This window comes from Oryzias latipes, chromosome 17, assembly GCF_002234675.1.
Source record: "Oryzias latipes chromosome 17, ASM223467v1".
Lineage (NCBI taxonomy): Eukaryota > Metazoa > Chordata > Actinopteri > Beloniformes > Adrianichthyidae > Oryzias > Oryzias latipes.
Window position 1 is genome coordinate 22794382 of NC_019875.2, and position 21428 is coordinate 22815809.

The 21428-nt window shown below is 42.0% G+C and overlaps 1 protein-coding gene across 8 annotated transcripts; it reads right to left on the reverse strand.

Annotated features, from left to right (window-relative positions):
• Positions 1 to 216: 216 nt before the first annotated feature.
• LOC101173502 (transcriptional repressor p66-alpha) lies at positions 217 to 20404 on the reverse strand. Of its 8 annotated transcripts, none has more exons than XM_023965011.1 (11): positions 20243 to 20404; positions 10570 to 11096; positions 7707 to 7836; positions 7445 to 7573; positions 6354 to 6431; positions 5419 to 5538; positions 4947 to 5138; positions 2952 to 3213; positions 2261 to 2682; positions 2067 to 2181; positions 217 to 1441 (listed from the first exon to the last, which is right to left on the reverse strand). In XM_023965011.1, exons 2-11 carry the CDS (start codon positions 11091 to 11093, stop codon positions 1302 to 1304), a joined length of 2112 nt encoding a protein of 703 aa, XP_023820779.1. In that variant the 5' UTR covers positions 11094 to 11096; positions 20243 to 20404; the 3' UTR covers positions 217 to 1301. The 8 variants fall into 8 exon arrangements, with proteins under 8 accessions (XP_023820779.1, XP_023820778.1, XP_023820776.1 ...); XM_023965010.1 differs by having other exon boundaries at positions 1932 to 2181; positions 4947 to 5117; positions 5434 to 5538; positions 20243 to 20403; XM_023965008.1 differs by having other exon boundaries at positions 1932 to 2181; positions 5434 to 5538; positions 20243 to 20403.
• Positions 20405 to 21428: the final 1024 nt, after the last annotated feature.

Consider the following 21428-nt stretch of genomic DNA (forward strand, 5'->3'; position numbering starts at 1 on the left):
TGCAATAGCTGGAGAAGGTGTAACCTACTGGTGTTTTTATATTTCTTTTTTTATATTGTCCTATTTCGCAGTTTTAGTTTTTTATTTTGACTTTTTTTTATTCCACCGCAAGAATTGCACTGTAATTTTGTTGTACATGTACAATGACAATAGAGATATTTCATATTTCAAATGTTTTGGTGGTAAATAAACTAAAAACATCAAATAAACACAAGCTTTTAAAATTTATAATTTTTTTATTTCTTTAGGAGCTAAGAAAAAATAAACCAAATAAATGTCAACATAAGTCTGAATGATGCAAGTAAGAATATTGGAAAGCAGGAAAAAAAAGCAACATGGTTAAGAATTCAAAATGGTTTTGTGTGTAATCCAAAATCTCGGCAGGTGGGAATTCCTTCAGGAAGTAACTCAGGAGGACTGCATATGTCCCACGTCAGGGACTGTAGATCAATGTCAAAGGCAAGGTCTCTGATTTGAGTGTGGCAAAAATCAGCTCCTTCAGAGTTTTGCATTTCTCAGTGATGTAACACTCAAAAATAATCGTACAAAGTTGACATCAATATAAAATAAGCAAATTACATATGGTAATAATTACAGATGACCAATGACACCGCGCTTCTTCACCTAAGGTGCAAAACGGGCAGAAAGATAATCATGCTGTTAAACAGGAGGAGAAAAAAAAAGACGAAGCTAGAATAAACTCTTCATCAGTGGAAACCAAACTGAGGGAATTTTCACCTCAGTCATAAAACAAATAACTTACTGCAAATACAAAATAAAGTCAAACCTTTAACTACAGAGGTGGTTTAATGGAAATTTTACAACTTGGTTACTTATTTTTATTTATTTGTTTTGCTTAAAATAAACATGTGTGTTGAATGGAAACTCTAGAGTGTGACAAAAGCCATTCAAGTGTCAGAGACCGGGTCCGTTTGACCCACATTATGGCAGAAGGGAGCTAATGAGTCTAAAGGAGAGTCCTGGTTCTTAAACGGAGGACTCACACACGTCTCCTAACAGATTACAGAACATGGAGAATAGAGCCCAGGGGAAGCCCTTCAAGTAATGTTCTATCTTTTGCCCCACTCAGGTGAAAAATGGTTTCTGCATAGTTATCAAAGAACAGCAAACTTCAAAATATACAACAGAAATGGTGAAATAAAAAGCATACAAAGGTGATTCAGGAACGTTGAAAGACTGCAGTTGCTTATCGGTCCTGCGGGGGTGCTGTGGATCATTATATTGTAGCAGAGGAACTTTGACATAAACTAATTCTGGGCAGGAGAGTACTTTGAATCGAGTTATTTCCACGTGTTTGCAGTCTGCGAGATGGACGAGCGAGAGGGGATCATGTCCAGCAGGTACTCCCTCTGACGAGCGTCTACTGTGGCGGAAGTCTTGTGACCCGTCAGGCTGGGGTTCACGTAGGCCATGGTCACTCCTGTGAACATGCAGCAAAACGGCAGCTCAGGGCGTGAAGCAAATCCCACGCCAGCAGCTCTGATGTTATCTCAGAAAGAGAGCTAGGGTTTGTGCTAAAGTCACCCATGTCACCATAACACAAAGAGACGCACAGAGGGGGGGGGGGGGGGGGGGGGGGGGGGGGGAGATCAATACATTTCTACTCTAAGACACCCAGGAGAAACAGGAGACCACAAATCTGAGAGACTGAAGTTGGGAAATGAGATTAATTCCAGGGAAGAAACGGGAAGACTGGGACTGCCTTGTCCGAAAACATTTCCTCCTCCATTTTACTGATGTTTTCCTTTAGAATCTGACTGACATTTTTGCTGAGAATCCGTTTTAGAATATTACGCAATTCCAAGAACGCTCGAGCGGAGCTTGTGCAAGGATTGCTTTTGGACCAGACAGGAATTAAAAGAGAGCAGATGTCAGGCGCCAGAGTTGGGCTGATAATGACGTCAGTCTACCTGTATTGCTGTTGCTCTGCTTCTTCCATGCAGTAGATGAGGCACTACCTCCGCTGACATTCCTGCTCCCGCCGATTCCACTGCTGCTCACCTTTGAACTCTGGACAGAGCGGTGGGAAACATGGGCATGCTTACCTGGCCGGCTGACCAGGGCTGCGGCGGCCACTGCACTCTGCAGCTGGGAGGAGGAGGAGAAGGAGTGGGGGATGCCTCTGACTCCCACACCATGGGACAGATGGCCCTTGGAGCTCTGCACAGAAGAGGTGCATTTGAAAAACACAAGGCACCCAGCCCACAGGTGTTTTCCTTCAAAGAGAAAAGCCTCTAACCTGCTTGATGGAGTGATGATGAACCAGGCTGGCTGCCTGGCTGACCTGGTGATGGTGCTGCAGGGAGGACACTCGAGCCTGAACCTGCTTCAGCTGCTGAGCCACCAGCTGCTCCGCCTTCAGCGAGGAGCCGGATGAAGACGATGAAGAGGTACTGTGGGAGACCGGTGAGGACGCCTGCTGAATTATGCGCTGCTCTATTTCCTGCTCTTGCTGCAGTGCCTTCACAAACGCAGCTTTCAGCCTATTCGTATGCTCGGCTTTCAAAGCCTTCTTCTGGTTGGAAGACATGCAGTCTTCACAGAGCACCACCCCTCCTTTAGCCTTATCCTGCCTCCAGCGGCAGGTGAAGTCAGTATTGCACTGGGAGCAGATAAAGGGCTCTCTGTTTCCTAGCTTGGTCGGAAGAGAACCAGTCTTTCCTAGGATTGAAAGAAAGACGAGAAAATGCACCAGAATTAGGGGGAAAAAATAAATAAATAAAAACTATTAGAAACAATCAAGGCATAAAAGACCGAGAGAAAATTAGTTTTTAGGCCTAATCTAGCTCACTTTAAAATAAAGACAAGAACAGAATAACTTCTTTTTAAAACAAAGTTTTATAAAGTTTACTTAATCTGATGTTAAACCCCCCCCCCCCAAGAAAAAAAACAGAAAGCACAACAAGAAAAAATAAAATGTAAGGACACACCTCTGTGGATGGTATCAAGCAGATTCTGCACCACCTCCTCCAGCCCGACCAGATAGATGAACTCATTATTGGCTGCCGAGGGCAGAAAGTTAAACTCGGGGGCGGGGGGCTTGGGTGGGGGGATCTCCAGAAGGGTCTTCTCCAGTTGTTTCCGCAGGGCCAGTTTAGCTGCAGCTTGCCTGCTGGCAGGAGAGTCATTGACGCCAACCACGGACACGCCGCTGCCTCCTGAGGACGAGCCCTTCATACCGGAAGGTGACGCCTTTGAGAAAGAAAGAAAATGTTTTATTCATTCAGGTAATTAAGTGGTTACCATAAACCTATTTAGAAATCTATGACGGCTCACAAATAAAATCAACTCACAAACGGAATATTGTGGCTTTTAAGAAGTTTATTTATCAGTAGTAACGAGTATGAGAACCGCTGGATTTTCTTCCCCAAAAAACATGAGTATGTATACTTATGCTGAACAATGGGGCAGTGGTCAGCGCTCTCGCCTCACAGCAAGAAGGTTCTGGTTTGAATCCCGACTGGGAGCTTTCTGTGTGGAGTTTGCATGTGGTCCTCTGGCCTTCTCCCACAGTCCAAAAACATCCTTCAAAGTTTAATTGGAGACTCTGAAATGTCCCTAGCTGTGAGTGTGAATGATTGTGTGGCCCTGTGAGTCTTTTCTAGTTGTTACAGTCCTTGATTTAATTTTTAATTGAGATGTTGCCGTGTCTTCATTCATTCTTATTTTCTTTCTATTTACTGAAACTGTAGTCAGGATAACTTTGAGGATGGAAAAACTGGCGAACATTTTCACGATTTGTTCCAAAACAATACAAAGCAGCAGTGATGTTTACATTTTATTTACTGCTGAAGTTAACCAGGAAGTTGACAGAAAAACCTTTGAGTGTAACTGTATTAAAAGAGGCAAATATAATTTCTTTCTTTTAAAATCTTTGTTTCATCTGTTATGTTTTTTAATTCTGATCTCCCGATCTAAATAAATGTATAAATGATGGTGATTAAATACATATTGTTTTCATTTTAATACATCTAGTTGAAAGACCTACATATAGCAACCATTTGGTCATAATATATTAAATAGTAAGAATTGTGGTTTGATCTGTGAGTTGTTGATTTTGATTCATGAATCAAAATAAGTAACGACTCACAACCCAACTGACCAGAAATAAACAATTTTAAACAGATTGAAAAATTAAAAAACTTGTACATTTAAGAATTCCCTCTGAGGCTTGTAATTCCATCACGTAAATAATTTTGTGTGCCGACTCCAGAAACAACCTTCAACTAGTTAACCTGCTCCCCCCTACAGCTGACTTTCTGTTCTTCAGTTCTAGATAATGCTAATAAAATCTGTTGATGTTAACTGGGCAAATGTTTATTGACAGGAGAAGTCTCATCAGAAAGAGTTTTGAGTCACAGGACGTTGGTTGTTTAATGTCTTTGCCGTTGAACTGCATGCTGGGAGTTTTTTAATCTAATCCGAACCCTGGGGAGCTTGCAGCTGCTGTCATCTCTGCGGTTTAATACCAACCTAACTAGTTTAACTTTGCAGCTAAATGCAGTAAATGCAGACATAGTCATGGACGTAAGCGGTCGAACTGCTCGGACATGTTGCACTCGTTTTGTAAAAATTGGGGAATTTTTAAAAAGCTCACAAATACAGCATGGGAATGTTTGACAGTTGTTGAGGAACCCTGATTAGCGTGAGACTGAAAAGCAGTAGGAAGAAAACGACTTTTTTGTGGTTTTATCTGACAAATCTATAAACCCGGGTAAACATGCAGACTTCACCGCAGACACTTGAAATCAATTTTCTGGTTTTCCATTTACTGGCTAATAAATGAACTTCTTGTTGTTATTTTGTCATTAAAAAAATAGAAACAGAGATTTTTGATTCACTTTAGTATAAAAAAAGTAAATATAATGTGAAAGAAGTGATTAAATGACAATTTTCACTTTCTAGAGTGTACTCGTGCTACTAACCAGTGTGCTGCCGCCGACTCTCATGAGGCCGGATTGGACCAGGCCCCTCTGACCCTGGGACGAAGAGGCTGAGGTCCTGGGGCCCAAGAGCAAGGGAGGAGGTCCTGATCCCGACCCACCGGTTGCGGCCAACTGCTGCTGTTGCTGCTGCTGGCGGAGAGCCTGGATCTGCTGTGGAGACACAGAGATGGGCTAACCATGACAATGAGAGGGAGGACACAGACAGAGGAAGTGGTGGACGAGGGGACAGACATCCAAACCCCGAGAGCAAAGAGCACAAACACACAGAGAGAAGTGCAGAGACAGAGCGTGAGTTCTGCATTCAATCACCACCCCATAGTTTCTCGCCAGTTAAAGGAAAACAGAAGTAGTGAACTTCTTAAGATCTCATTTTGCTGACTAAATCATTTGGAATGGATTATGAACTGCAGCTGCACCTTCTGATAATATTTCCACGTTCCCTGTAACTTACCTGTGCTCCTCTTACCAGAGGTGGCATGATGATCTGGGAGCCGTGTTTGGACGACACCTGCTGCCCTCCTCGTACCAGAGGAGGCGGGATGACTGTGCTCGAACTTCTTGCAGTCAAGATCTGAGTGAGAAAACAGAAACACGTATTTATTTGGAGAATACTTGGATCTTCACCCCAAAAATATGCTCAAATCTAATGCTACATTCAGAATGAACGCATTCAAGCATCTGTTCATGGATGCTTGTCCAATTATGTGTTCATAAACCTGATGTTCCTGATGCGTGTGGGAGGAGCTACTGTCAAAAGTTTTTAACCTCATCGCTACATGGAACATTGCACATTGATTGTTTATCTCACTTATAATGCATGGAAGGCTCGGATGATGTTGGAAGATCGAGTTTATTTATTTTGAAGAGCTCTACAAAAGCATCAGTAATCCCGTCTCCACGTTTGGGATCATGAGACTCTCCCAGATCGGCAAACTTCACCATTTACTACTGGAGCTGCACCCGAATGACGGCCGCTTTCGGCGGTATACTTCCGTCTCTCTGTGACCCAGTTTGACGACTTGCTGTCCCGGATCAGTCAGAGGAGCAAAATAAATAAAATACAAGGAACTTTTTATTGTTGTCTTGATGCTAATAAGAATAAAAAATCATCAAGTTCAGGAGGAGAATTATCGGATTTTCCACAGTGATGGTTTCTGGACTCCGCCCGCTGATCCCATCATCAACATGTCATGGGGTCAAAGGTAAATTCCGCACCAAAGTGCCAATAATTTAACACGCTTAAACGCACCGCTGTGCCACACCTGACGCTCAGAATGCACTGCAGGACATCCGATAGCACCTGTACAATGACCTCGCATTGAAACTGGACGCCCCCGCCGTGCAAATCACGTCTGGAATGACCGTAGTTTAAGATGGAGTACAAACCTGCTGAGAGCCTTTATTGCTTGTGATCGTTCCTCGAATTAGGGGAGGAGGAGCAGTGGAACTGGATAATCCAGACGGCTGTAAAACAAGAGAGAGCTATCAAACACTGAACTCTGTTAATCCAGACTTAACCAAACTCTGTTTTTTAGTTGCACTAATGGAACTTCCTGTTAGATAAAGACGATATGACCCCATCAAAAAGCAAAGTCAATACTTTAAAGTGAAACAAAAAAGAGTAAGGAACAAAAATCTTCTTAATGCTTCTATTTTTAGACCTTTAGACCTGTTGTTGTTGTTTTTTGTCAGTTTCCTGTGACTCTTTTTCTTTCCCTTTCTCAAAAGGTCTTGGCTTTTGCCAGCACACAGTTGAAATATTGGGTTTCATCTTTCTTGCCTGGATAAATAAATGTTAAATTAAAAATAAATTCTACAGGATGAAAGAGACAAATTTAAGGTAATGTGTTGTGAGGTTTCATTTGATGCTCTTCATGAAACGAGTCAGTGTGATGATCTTAATAAGTCAAATATGTTTCATGTCAGAACTGAAGTAATGTATAAAAGTGGAAGTTTTCAGGAAAAGAGGGCCCATAAGTGAAGGGGTGAACACCGCCTGCTCTGCCAGCAGCTGGGAGTACAAGTGCAGGAATCTCTTAGCCAGTCAGCCCCCACTGCTGGGAGAATTTTGGGATGAGGGAGGGGCCAACCATCAGCTTTACGCCTATTTTATTCCTCCGTTACACTAGAAAAGGCCTTTTTGTTTTACTAGTTGGCCTTAACAAGAAAAACAAGTAACTAAAGAGGCTGAAAAACATGTGAATGGTCTCAAAGTGACCAAATTTGCTAAAAACATGCAGGATAGAAACCAAGTACAAAACTGCATTAAGGTGGGGGGGGGGGGGGGGGGGGGTGATTTTATCCCGGAAAAATCATGTGCGTCAATTGTGCCCTTTACAGGGGGGGGGGGGCTGCTGATGAACTGACCATCAGCAGGTAGGCAAAACTCAATTAAAGCTCATCAGGTTTTTAATCAAAGTGCTCTTTGAGGCAATTAATTAACATAGAAAACCTCATTTCCAATAATTGACTCTTACCTTCTGCAGAGTGTCCCTCTGTATTTGGCTCTGTCGGAGTTTCTTTAGCAGCACCAGCTTGGCCTCTTCCAGTCTCAGCTCCTCCTTCAGTTGCTTAATGATGCGCTCCCTCTCTGCAGGGCTGCTCTTCTGCTCCAAAAGACAAAAAATATTTACAGAGCTATCTAACAACAAACATTAAACACTCCAACTATGACTTAATTTATTGATTTTGCTTTATTTTTTTTGAATAAGGATGGGAACGGCATGACTTCTGTCTTACCATGAGCAGGTCTGTGTCCAGCTCTTTAAAGTGACTGAGGCCGTTCACCGGTGGACTGGGAGAGTCATTATCTGACAGGATGATAACGTCGTCATCTTCAGGGGACGGCGCTCGCTTCTCCCTTTTTATACTGACAGACAAAAGGGAACCATAAAATCCTCTTCAGGAGTTTACAAGTAAACTAATATTGCTCACATAGCACAGGAGGACAGGGGTCCTAGACCTCCAGCACTAAAACAGCCTTCAGGCCGGTTTGTCATTCACCAAAACTTAAGAGGGACTGAAAGTTTTATTCCAGCCTTAAGAAAAAGTCGACACTTTTTTTTTTATTGACGTTACTTTCTTTTATGTAACTGAACTTCAGCTTTTTTTCACATGGAAAAAAATTGAAATGTGGAAAAAGAATAGCATTTTATTCTGAATATAAAATTGTTTTTCACTCTTGAAAAAGGCTCATATAGGTCCCTTCAAAAATAAGAAAGCGATGAAGTTCAATGAAAAATGTTAATCAACACAAATCAACGAAGGCCTTTTCTTTTGTTATATTCAAGTCTGTGTTGGTGTGCTGTCACCTTACTCAAGTTAACCTGATATAAATATGATTTCCCTGGTTTAAGATCCAATACAAAAAGTATATAAAGTACTTCCAGATACATATTTTCCTCTTTTTCCCTCTGGACAGAAACTTAACAATGTTTTACAAAATACTAATACTAAAAAGAGCTTAAAGAAGATTAAACTTACCAATATTTCTAATTTTTCTAATTTTTTTATATTAGAGCATTCAAATGGCCTTTTAGTGTAATATAATTTCAACAGCAATATAAAACACATAAAAGTCCATCTTACTGATGTAGGAGCATCTTTGCCATAAACTCATAAACATAAACTCAATTTAAAGCAAAGCTACAATCATTTTCGTTTCTTTAACCAGAGAGCCACAAAGGAGGGGTAAAAGAGCCCCATGTGGCCCCAGAGCCACGATTGCAGACTCCTTCAGACCTAAATTGTGTCGTTAGTGTTGTAAATGTTCTTGTAGCATTTTTCTCATAATGGAGGACATGTATAAAACAATTGGAGATTTAAACTGCGTTCCTGAGTTTTTCTTAATTCAAATCGTGTTGGATCAAGACCAGAAAAAAGCTCTACTTTGTATGCCACTTGCAGACAAATAGATCCGTGTACGTCTTGATTTTCCTCGTCCGAGCTGGCATCTGGCTCCAGGCTGTGCGGCAGGATAGCTCCAATATTGCTCAACGTTTTTTATTTTGCTGCGCTAATGTTAGCTTGGGCTTGTGAGGTCCTATAAGCTGGCAAAATAGAGTGTAGAGTGTACGGCAAACGTCTGCGCTGGCGGTCCCGCCCACAACCCAGAGGTGAATTTCTATGTCTTAAAAAGTGACATAGGGTTTTTGATTTGAAAAAACTGCATAATCATTATTAAAAGACAACTGGGAACAATTATACAATAGAAAAAAAACATTTGGAGTGGAACTTTAAACAGCCTAATGACAGGAGTTGGAGCCATCCTTTTATGCTAAATGAAAAGTAACACAACATTACATAAATGAAACCTTTTAGACACATATATACATCTACAAAATTGCAATGTAATTCTAAGCTGTGCTAGCGATTTTTTTTTGTAATTTATATTCTTTATGAAAAATGCTAAATAAACTGCTGCTCAGTTATATGCAAGCATTACACATGCTATTTTTAATGTCTGCTTTCAAAGAGGCCTGCCCCTTCATCTATGCTCTAATTTATGACTGCAGGTTTATCTGCTTCACTATAAGGTAACAAGTCCAGACAGCTCTCCATGCAGCTTCACTCATCATGTTGAAAGTATTCAAAGAACTGGGAATAAGGCTAAAAGCCAAGGAGGGGCAGGTTTGGCTGTAAAGCTTCAGTTTGGGTCTTTAAGGTTGAATGAAATTGCTATTTAGGAGAATCCGTGTCTTGTTTAAACAGAATAACGAAGCCCCGCAAGTGTCACTCGGGACGGCGCGATTTCACCATGAAAACGACAGCAGAGGAGAACAGCTCTTGAGGCCGCTTGAGCTCAGAACGTCACTTTGGTCTATTGATTGGCAAAGTTATGCATATTTAACTGGCACTGCCTCCCAACACATTTAGCATCCACAGCACAGTGCCAAGTTCAGCTGCAGGCAGTGTGTTGGGAGGATATGACCTAAATTCTTCGTCATGTCAGGAGCTGAGATGCAGGAGTGACGTCCCATTAAATGAAAGACTATCCATGTGGCTTTGCAGATGCGTGCACTTAAATGAAGCAGGAGAATCTTTTGAAGTCATCACATGACGAAACGAGGCCCGACGTTTCAGGCCGCCCTCCTTTATGTGTGTGTGTTTGGGTGTGTGAGCGTGTGTGTATAAATCTATCCTCAGGGCTTAGCGCCATCATCACATCCTGTGGATTAATCACTATTCTTCCAAAGAAGTCACATGACCTAAAAGTCATGATCACGTGACACCCCCCCCCCCCCCCCGCCCCCTACCGTTCCTTCCACTGTGGAAACCATGGCAACAACCGGCTGGAACCAGTTTGTGACACACAGCTTCATTTTGTGTGCAGGGAGTTTTTAGGGTTCAGGTAGAGAAAGGAGGGAAAATGGAGGTAGGCTCAAAGATTCATCCCTGCTGGTTACGCTCATATCAAAAGCGGCGTTGGAACCGCTTTTCAAAACCATCAAACACGAAACTTACAGAAAACAAACTTTCTATGCCCTCAATTTGAAATTAAAAGTCTACAAAAGAATCAACTAAAAAAACCGTAAGGTTCCTTTGACTGTCTTCAAACTTTCTACCTTTCATGTGGTGGAAACACCTTAAAAAACTTTCTCACCTTTTGGAGGTGCTCATGTCCACAGGCTGCTCCGCCTGAACCTCAACCTTAATGGTGGCCTTCACCTCGCCTGCAGCCAACATGCCACCGGGCACCTTCTGCTCCGACTGCGGGACCCGGCTCCTCATATCCGCAGGCGCCTCCGCCTTCACCTTCTTGGTTCTGTCATTGCAGTCAGTCCGATTGTCTGAGTTGGCTTCAACCATCTGCTGTCTCTGTGTCCGATCCTCCGTATCTGGCTGAGAGGTCAAAGGCAACGCTAAAGACGACGACAACAGCGGGCCCTGCTCGGCCTCCTGTTCCTTCCCGTGGTCCGATCCAGGTCTGGTCTGGCTCTGAATGTCCTGTGACAGTAAAACGTCAGTCGCGGGTTCGTTCTGAGTCTCTGTCTCAGGGTGAGTCGGGTCCAATTTAGGCTTTTTGCTGTCATTGTCGGCACCAGTGGGCCCGGTACTCTGCGGGGCAGCCTCTCTCTCCAGCGCCCTCTTCTGGCTGCGTGTCTGACGTACAGCCTCTTCCGACATTCCCTGTCAACAACAAAACAAAAAAAGTTGATGCATTCTTTCCCGGAATATCTACGTATAGCAACATTTAAATCCCGTAAGAACAACAAATACATTAAGAATTAGAGTAGAAAACAGTAGGAATTGATACTGTAGAGTAGTTAAAATGCTTTTTTAATTAAAGTAAATTGGTCATCTGGTACCGAAACACTTCAGCAGCTGTTCAATTTAAAAAGACTATCGCATTTCTTGAATCTCTGTCATTGTATTTTCATAGTTTCAGCATAAAAACCGAATCACAGCAGCTCTGTTCTGTGACAAATGATCTTTTTTCTACACCAGGTGCTGCTATTGCAGCTCACCCATCATTAAGTACAGCTCTAGACTAAACTGACCTTGAAACAGCTAAAGGATACAGAGCTGAACTCTGAAGCCGGATAAAATGGCTCCCAGAACAAAACATGTTGGATAAGCATGATCACATGACCGAAACGTTGACTCTATTTTCTATAAACATATAACAACTTTAATGTAAAAAAAAAAATCCAATAACAGGAAAAATGTTGCAGTAGGTGTTCATTAGAACAGCATGTTGTTCGGAGAACTGTTTAATCAAAATAAAAACAAATGCATTGACTTTAACACAAAAATCCATATATTTGATCAATGTTTAAAAGGAAAATGACTTTAATTGATCCTTTCTTCTGAAGGGTCAGACACTAAGTAGCACCAGTTTCATTACCTTCTCATGTGGTACACATTTGAGTTCCATCAGACTCAGCCATGCCAGAAGCAGTGAACAGAACAAATACTGCAGCCTTTTTTATCAGACAGACGAGCGTTACAGAGAGCAGCAGTACATGGCACACAGTGTCACACTTCACCCCGATGAGTGGACGCTCTGAAGGCCTCAGTCATGGCTGAAATGTGTGGAGATGCATTGTTTTCTTTGGGATGAAGTCTCTACATCAACATTTTGTCTTTTAAGTAAGACTGGGTATAAGCTATTGGACCATAAATCTCATATGAAAACCAACAACAACTATAGATGAATGTGGAAACTTTGTGGAAGCCTTTTATTCTTAAAAAAAAACAACAACGAAGAAGCTATGGTGAAAATTGTGTTTTTGGTGTCATTAAAATGCTCTTACGGCATTTTTCTGATGATAGAGGACGTATTAAGCTTAATTCAAATCATTGTGAATAAGGGGCAGAAGGAAAAAAATGGCGTTGAACGTAGAAAATACACAGGGCAGGCCACAAGCTCCCTGCTCTGCTCCATTCTGATGCATCCACTGTAGATGACTAGATCCATGGACGTCTTTGCTTTCCTCATCCGAGATCGGCATCTGTCTTGAAACTGTACAGCCTGATAGGTCCACTATTGCTCAAGGGTAATGTTAGTTTGGGGGTGTAAGGAGCTGTAAGCCAGCGGGAGAACGTGTAAACAGATAGCTCAGTTATGGTAAGGAGGTGGCTTTGCTCCATGTCAAAACTCTCAGCCACCACTCAAGAGGCGAATTTTAATGAACCACTGCTTCTCTGCAGAAACTATGTCCTTAGAATAAATCAAAAGAGGATCAGAGTGGGTCCTTAAAGGAACAATAAAATACACACAACTGTTTAAAAACAAAGCCAAAAAAACTGTAATGTTTGTTAGTCCATATTTGTCTTGGGCTTAAAATGAGTCATAATTGTGTACAAACCAACACCTTTAAACAAAATTGAAAAGTAGTCTAAATTAAACACGAATGATTGACATAAGTTTAGAAAAAACCTGAGTTCAGAAACCCCCTTATCAATACCTACTGGTAGGTTATTTAACTACAGTTTAGGGGTGTGGTGGGACAGATTTTCTGAGGTAAGTGAGTTATTATTATCTTCACTTGGAATGTGAATCAGTCAGTCCAGCACAGCCAGCCTGAGTGAGATGCCAGATGTTTAGGAGCACGCTAAAATTAACATCAAACTAAAATAAAAATGAGTGTTGTTTTTTTTTTTTTAATCTGCAGGTTTCAAAAGTCATGTCAGTTTTGGGGGTTTCCGTGTAAATATTTATGGTCTGCAGGTGTGTCTTTCCTCAGATTAAATGGGTGTGTCTGTATCTATGACACATTTGTTAATGTTGAAACAAATAAATACAATTCACCTCCCCACCAAAGCTGAAGTAACCACCACAAGTAATCTCAAGTCTTAACAGTCAGGGTTTGAGTTCAGTTTCAGGTGTCTGAACACTTTCCCCTTTGGACGCAGTCAAAATGACACAGCAGAGACTCTACAGGGCTGATGCCCTTTGGATGCTGCTACAAACAGGAGTTTGAGAGTACACCTGTCCTGAAGAAACACTGTGTTTTTAGTACAGTATTAACCCTGAACTCTTGATCTGAGATGCAAAACTCAAGAGGAAATGGAAAACTCAATTTGGCGTGAAACTTATAAAAGGTTCCTGCTTATCCTATGGTTTCTGCCCACCACCAAAGAGTCAAAGCGAGGAAAAGTGAATCCTGAGGCCAGCTGATATGAAAACGTCTGAGTTTTAGGGTTGATTTTGGTTATCATTAAATGTACAAGTCATTATACAAGCTGGTCTATAAGAAACACATCTATGAAAGCCTCAGAACGGAAGAACTAAGACATCTTTAATTGTTTATTGACCACAAAGAAGTCATATTTTTGACTTCATGTTCGTGCAGTCTACCCGCTCTGCACAGAACTTTGCTCCAGGAAGTTATGTTTTGTTTTTGTGAGGGACAGAAAAAAACTACAATTAACCCTTACAACCTGGGCTTCTGCTGACGGAAACACACCCTACCAACATTTCCCCCCTCCCTTCCCTGCTCTCAAAGCGGTTATTATGGTGGGCATCAAGCACACTTTGCAACATACGACGCTTATATCTCATAATCAGGAGCTGGCAAGGTTTTTTTTTTCCTCAATACTCTGACATCACTGAGACACACATGACATGACCCTTCCCAGGATTCAGTGGGACACACAAAGCACTTTTCCTGAGAACCGGTTTAAACCGGTTGACTACTGTGTGTGTGAGGGTGTGTGTGAGACTGTTAGTGTGTGTGTGTGTTTGACAGAGAGAGGCTGAAGCTGGTTTTAACCCTTCAGGTGCTGGAGCAGGCGCAGCGCCTCCACACTCACAGCCATTATACAGTGTGTGCATGTATGTATAGAAATGCAGATTGGGGGGCGATTCCTCTGATTAGCATTAGAGCGCATCACAGCCAAAGGATGCTGTGGGCAAAAGTTGGGCACAAGACATGCCCACCAACACCCCCGACCTTACACGAACAGTGACCCTATCTTTGTAATGGGGTGTGTGTGTGTGTGTGTGAATGAACGGGTGGCAGGTTTCACATTTCATCTCCACCGCAGTTTACACACAATTCCCTCAACCTCTCAAACACACACTGAAAGGATCAGACCCCCCAACACACCCGAGAACTTGACATTACATTGCATGCAACCAATGCCCCCCCCCCCCCCCCCCCCCTGCAAATATAAACTGATCCTACACAAAGTGAGCTGCCTTCTAAACAAAGTTATCAGATCACAGGAAACAAGGTCCATTTAAATATTAACCTTTTTTTTTTTTCAAGGGGATTATGCAAGTGCTGTGGTGGAAGGAATAATAAATATTTAATTAAGATGGAACCACCGTCAAACCCAAAGGATGCTGAATGTCCCTGTCCTTAAGTGGGCTGAATGTTAATGAAACAGGTGTAACTGGTTTCCCGTCCATCTCATTTTTTTCATGACTTTAAGCTTTCACATGCTGCCTTTAACAAAGACTGAATGATAGCAACCCAAACATACGATTTACACACAACATGACTCATGTGAAGCACATTTATGGGGGCAAACCCCTGCGTTTGTGGGTTAGGATCTGTCAGAGCCGACTGAGCGCATGATGCTTCAAACAGATATAACATGGTGGTCATTTGATCGCATGGTCAAGTAGAATAATTAAACGTGTCTGAGCAGGAATGAGGATCAACAGCGAGGATGGGAGCGACTACTGCATAAACCCCCATTTCATATGACGCAAGATTTCAACTTTGATAGGAAAAAATTAACATTAAAGATAATGCAAGAAGGTTTCAACACAAAAATCTGCAAAGATTAATGCTAACCATCATTTATTTTTCAAAGGAATATGCCATGAGCACATTAAATCTATCTACAAGATGGGTTATCCTTGAAACCCAGATTAGAGCAAATGTGCGTAAGGCTAATATCTGTTTTTATACAGAATGCAGAAAAAGATTAGCTCATTTAGCAGCACACAATTCTGCATGAAACACAAGGTTCTCCCTCTGCAACGTTTGAGACATTTAATGGTAAAAAACGTAGAATAACACAAATGCACTGGACATGACTCACAACAGAAATGAAAAACACATTTTTGCACTGATGTGTTCCTTTTTGTCACCTCTTCGCAAGTTATAAGTTAATATGGTAGAACAGAAATCACTGAAGATACGTTGTATTAAAATCTAAGACATTATATTGCAGATATAAGAGCTTTAGCGTTGTAAAACCGAAACAGTGGCGGTGTAGGACGAAGCAAAAAGCAGCTATGAATGAATGAAAATCTGTCGTTACATGTTTTCATGTTTCTTTAATGTCACATGACAAAACTGTACAGAAAAAAGGGTTTTAATATCATATTTCTGCAGTGAAATATTTAGCAGCATCTGTGCCTGAAACTGCATCACTGCCCTGAAAGCGTCCTGATCGCTCCGCTCCCTGAGGCTGAGGATGGGGCGCTTTGCCCTTCCTGCCCCCCTTATTGTCGGCACAATACTGAAGGACGCCGCATTAAAGAATGAAGATCTATTATTAGTAAAGTGAAGAATAATGTCAAAGGCATAGAGTTTCTCTTTCTATGGTAACTGCATCACTTTTGCTTTCTGGAATTCCAGACTAAAGTGTTTACCCAAAACTGGTGACACACAAACCAACACACACACCTGAGCATAGATGACTTAGTGGAGGCTCACTAGAAGACCAATTTTGAAGACTACAGTGAACAAGACTTCTATGGATAAATGAGGAATGGGTTTTGAAGGATAATGCCACGTTTCCATTCAGCTAACAGCAGGTTGATAATACTAAAAAGATACCGAGCACATGAATAAATAACTAAAAACTATTGTTGCACCTTCACATTTTTGGAAAATGGCATTCGACAAACGGTTTTATAAATGAAACCCCAGGAGGACGGATACCAGTCTATTTGGACTCATTCTGGTTCCTGATAGCCTAGCATGTCACTGCCTTAGTTGGCTGATTACAGATTCTTCCTTCTTAAATTGAGGCGGATTACAGATTCACTCCAACAAATATTTGAACGCAGTTCTCCAACTTAAAAGGCCGACATTTTGTGTCCACAATAAATCTGTCAGTGTTGCAATTTTGTGGGCAGTTCCTGAAGTCACTGGCAGCTGCACAGACAAACCCCTGCCATCAGTCCAGCTCAGAGAAAGGTTTCTTTAGATGAAAATAAGATTGAAATCCTTTGTCAGTGTCACCAAGGTGAAAGAAAGCATTTTTTGTACTTTACTGACATTTGGCAACCAAGTAACTGACATGGAAAGTCTGTATGTGTGAGATCTACTCTGCAGTTTTCACTTATATATTATTGTTTGAGTTTCCTGTAGGAGTACAACTCTTTCTGTAGGTTATCTCCTATTAAAATTTACCATGTAATAAAAGCAGCATTATCACTGACTACCACATGGCCACACTGTACTGTAGCAGGAATCTTGACAGCTCTGACGTTCACCAGTGCAGAAAACACACAACCCAAACTGGTATCAGGTGCATCCACTGTGTCAGAACCGCTGCCCGTGTTCTTCTCGGAGCTGATCCTACTTTCTCAATGTGAAACTCTTGGCAAACTAATATTGGAGCTTTGCATTTTGTTTACTCAACCGACCCATGAAAAACTTGTTTTCACATTGCACAAAAATGTAGAAAACTGCGCAACTATGCAATCGTGCTACATTTTTTGAACCAAACCAGTCACTTTTAACGTGTTTATGTAAAGTTCCCGACAGAATAACAAGTTCAAGGATGGCTTCCATACAAATAAAAATAAATGCTTTATTATGACTTAATATTAGTGCAGGACCTCTCTTAGATAACCTTGTACCGACCAATCGGTTCACTAAAACAACCAATTTTCCCGTCTGTAAAAGTTAAAGATCTCCCCAAATAAATAAATAGGGCTTCAATAGAGGATTATACTCTTAAGTGACTGACCGGGAGCTGCCTTGTAACCCCCCACTGTTTTGCACAGCACTTTAAAATATGTTCAACAGATGACCTTCTACTAAACTGAAGCTGATTACAAAACAACTCTGGGTCCCCTTCGGTGAGAAACTACTGGAAATACGCTTAAGAGAAAAAAACTTCTGATACATAACTGCAACAGTAATTCTAGATGCTCTTAGGTAGGTGTACTACCACAGCATCGCGATAAGAGCACAAGTCCTGCTGTGGAGGACTGGTAGTTCCATAGAACTGCAGTTAACATCTTCTCTTTTCTGACAGAATATTTACTAGAGGCAACCAGCACATTGTTTACATGGAAATGACATTTTACAAAGCCTTTGTTCATGTAAACAATTGAGAGTCCATTCTGGATCTCAACAAAAAAAGCAGTAAAGTGTCCCAACACCACCCTCCGTTTACACTCCACCTGCACTAACGCTAGACGACAAGGTTCAAATCCACAACCTGATATTTAGTTTTCCTAACAGTAGGGGGGGGGGGGGGGGGAGCTGGTAAACTTTCAAAACATTTTTGATGCCTATGGGAAAGAAGGAGAGTTAATTAAATAGGAGCAATCTATAAAGATTTTATTGCAGCACAAATAGACGAGAAAATAGAATTTTCTTATTTAACATTTATTTAAAATCCAGATAATATTTAGATATATTAAATGTAAGTGTTCCCCTTGGTCTTTTAATTATTATTATAGTCATTTTCTGTCATAGTTTCTGCAGGAGTTCACCTCTGAGTTGTGAGCGAGAAAGTTGATGCTGAGTGAGCCTTCTCTCACTTCCCATTATCTATTTGTTTACACTCCCTTAGAACACCAACCTAACATTACCGGTTCAACAAAAATGTCCAGCAATACTGGAGCCATCCAGCTATACAGTTCTGAGCCAGATGCCAGCTCGGATGAGGAAAACAAAGACGCACATGGATCTATTTGCAAAGCGGATGTATCAGAATGGAGTGGAGCAGGGAGCTTGTGGCTTGCTGTAAGATCTATGTCACAACTACCAGATTTTAGAAAATTGCAACTGCTCCTGATTCACAATGATTTAAATAAAGAAATACTCAGGAAAACTATTTTAAGCCTAATTTTCTTTATACATGTTCTCTATAATCAGAATAATGCTACAAGAACATGTTAAAAACATGATTTTTTTTTGGAGTCTAAGGTTTAGGTTCTTAAATACCCAGAAAGGTCATTAAACTTAATATTTCTCCAAAAGAAGTTGATAACAGAGTTACTTTATTAAGCATATTTTCTATAAGTAGGTTGTGCTATATGCAAGCTACCCATGTCATATAAAACATTCCTAGTTATGGATGGCATAAACCTGATTTAAAAAGGTCAGAAATTACATACATTAAATATGGAAGCGCTCATTTCCACCAAACAAATATGTATTATTGATAATTTTCTATATTGTTGTTATTATTATTATTCTCTGTGTTTATAAAGTGCCAAATACATGAAGCTGCCTCGCGCCTGTTATAGGCTGAAAATGTCTAACACAAATGGTTAAAAACCAGAGAGCTGAAGGATCAGAGATGAAGATAAAAGCAGGAACCATCGGAGCACCACGGCGTTCATTCTTCCATGTGCTCTAGTCAGTACGAAACCGAATGTAGACACCGCCGGCTTCCGTCCAACGAGCAGTCAAATATTAAACGCGAACAATAAGCTTCCCACGTATACAGAAAGTGTTCGGTTTTTAGTTCCATCTGTTTGAGGACAGAAATCCTCCGAAAAGCGCCTTTTAAAGCAGAGAAAAGTCGCGTGGAAAAAGGAGTGTGCTTTTGTTTGTGTGTGCGTGTGTGTGCTCGTCTGGGCGAGAGGAAGAGAGGCAGAGGGAGTTTGTGCGGCGTGTGTCACGAAGTGTGTGTGTGTGTGTTCAGCTTTAAGAGGAGGAAGACTACGGTTGTCACAGAGCGAAGTAGGAAGATTAGCTACCAGATAGCAGAACCAACAGTGGTGCCACGGGGCTTAAAGCGGGCAGCCATGTCCACCATTACCGTTCCACCAGCCAGTACAGCATCCACACAAAAACTCAGCCCTTTAAAAACTAAACCCAGCCCACACTACATGTGCAACTCACCGGCGTTTCCCCCCAATTATTGACACAAACCTCTGAGGTGTGCATGTTATTAGTTAGCGAGCTAACATTAGCTACATCGCACAAACAAAAACACGAACCCGCTTCGACTCCGAACCAGAAAACAGCCCGAGCGCGAGCCCAAACGGCAGCTGGACACTTAGTTTCAAACAAACTAGGAAAAGTCCCGGTGCCGGCAGCTTCTCGACAACATGACCCGCTCAGCCAGAACCGAGCCCGAATCGCTGACCGACCTGGCAACTGTCCGAGGGGAACAGCTAAAAGGAGGCAAAATAAATAAATAAAAAACTTCCACCCACTGGCGTAAAAGTACGCTTCTACGAGGTTTACTAGGATTGTTTACCTGTGTGTTCCCTCCTGAGGAAAAACCTTCGACTCGGAACTCATAAATTTCACCAACCGGCCCACGGACTCCGCTTGCCGCCGACGAGCCGCCGGCGATGTAACGTAGTAATCCTCACCTCATGTAACGACTTCTAGCGCACAGAATCAACTCCACTTTTTACGTTTACAAAGCTGCCCGACTGGGGAAACCATAAATAAAATAAAATGTGGCCGGGCTACCCCCCTTTCTCCCCCCGCTCCCACCAAAGAGCTCAACCTTTGGCTCTGCGGAGAAGTGTTACTTTTCAACAGCCCATCAGCTTCTTTATCGTCACAGATAGGTGGAGGAAAACCTGGCTCCTTTCGACGAGTCCGAATAAAAGGCTCCCTTTTATACACTTACTAAAAACTTAAGCCTCACATAAGTCAACTTACTTTGTGGCTTTATCGCCCGTTCTTCGCCGATGGTCGAACAAGGAATGTTTAATCTGCTGTTAACCTCGATAAATCGTTGCTTTTTTTGAAATCCAGGGGATATCCTCTTTTTTTTCGGCCCTCCCCACTGCCGCGTCTGTTGCCAAATAATGCGCCTCAACACACATGGAGCCGCTGCGTCCTCTTAGTGGGCATGCGCACCTCAGCATATCAGGGCGACCAGATCACATCATGTGTGCCACTGACCACCAAAGGGCCAAAACGGGGCGACTAAGTCAGGGGTCCCACGGATCACTCCCAAGCAGAAACCACACATACCCCCCCCCCCCCCCCCCCCCCCCCCATGTCCCAACATGACAACAATGTTTCCCCTAAATGATCAAACTGCATTAAATTTCTTTGGGGAAAAAAGTTGAAGTGAAAACTCACAAATCAAACGGTGAAACGACTCCAGACAGCCCAGACAGATCACGTCTGAGCAATAAGTAAACAAAGTGTCAGCAGGAGTTGCAAAATCATGCAAGGAGGAAATTCAGTGAACTGAACTGGGGTCCAGACTTGGCAGGTCTCCACAAGTCCAATGTTCAGTGTGTTTTGGTCACTTGATTAGCTGCTGATATGTTGAGGAATTTGCACTACTCCAAAATAATGTCCACTAATGAGGGGGTCCTGCTTTATTGCACATACCACTGTAGAAGTGCGGCATCCCTGTGTACCTGTGGAACATTTGTTTCTGGTTCCAAAGAATACGATTTCACAGTATATACCCTTTAAGGTAAAACAATTTTACTAATACTATATTTACAGTGTTCAGTCACCTTTTCCCAGCAGCTTTCACTGATCTGCCCATTTGGTTTGGCAGAGACTTTTACGCCGGATGCCCTTCCTGACTCAGCCCTGTATTTTATCCGGGCTGGGGACCGGCACAGGAGGACCCAGACTTGACCCCCTGTGGCTATAAGTTAGGCAGTATAGCTTGAAGGGTCGTGACCAAGGACCCACACTGGATTAAGCTCATTGCGTCCCCTGGGAAACAAACTCTGGTTTCCCATGCGCCAGTCCTGCACACAGCTAACTGAGCCATCCAGTCGCAATACTAAATTTCCAACCTTATAGTATAGTATTTTTGCATCATGTTAGACACTTTTAAACGATTTTTATCAGCGAACAGACATCCAGGCCTATG

Excerpts from the sequence above, each read along its gene's own strand:
- LOC101173502 (XM_020711026.2), bottom strand. The coding sequence starts at position 11,093 with ATGTCGGAAGAGGCTGTACGTCAGACACGCAGCCAGAAGAGGGCGCTG. Across the intron at positions 6,432-7,444 it reads AGAGGGACACTCTGCAGAAG|CCGTCTGGATTATCCAGTTC; the intron begins GTAAGAGTCAAT and ends CTTGTTTTACAG. Across the intron at positions 2,182-2,260 it reads ATCATCACTCCATCAAGCAG|AGCTCCAAGGGCCATCTGTC; the intron begins GTTAGAGGCTTT and ends TCTTCTGTGCAG.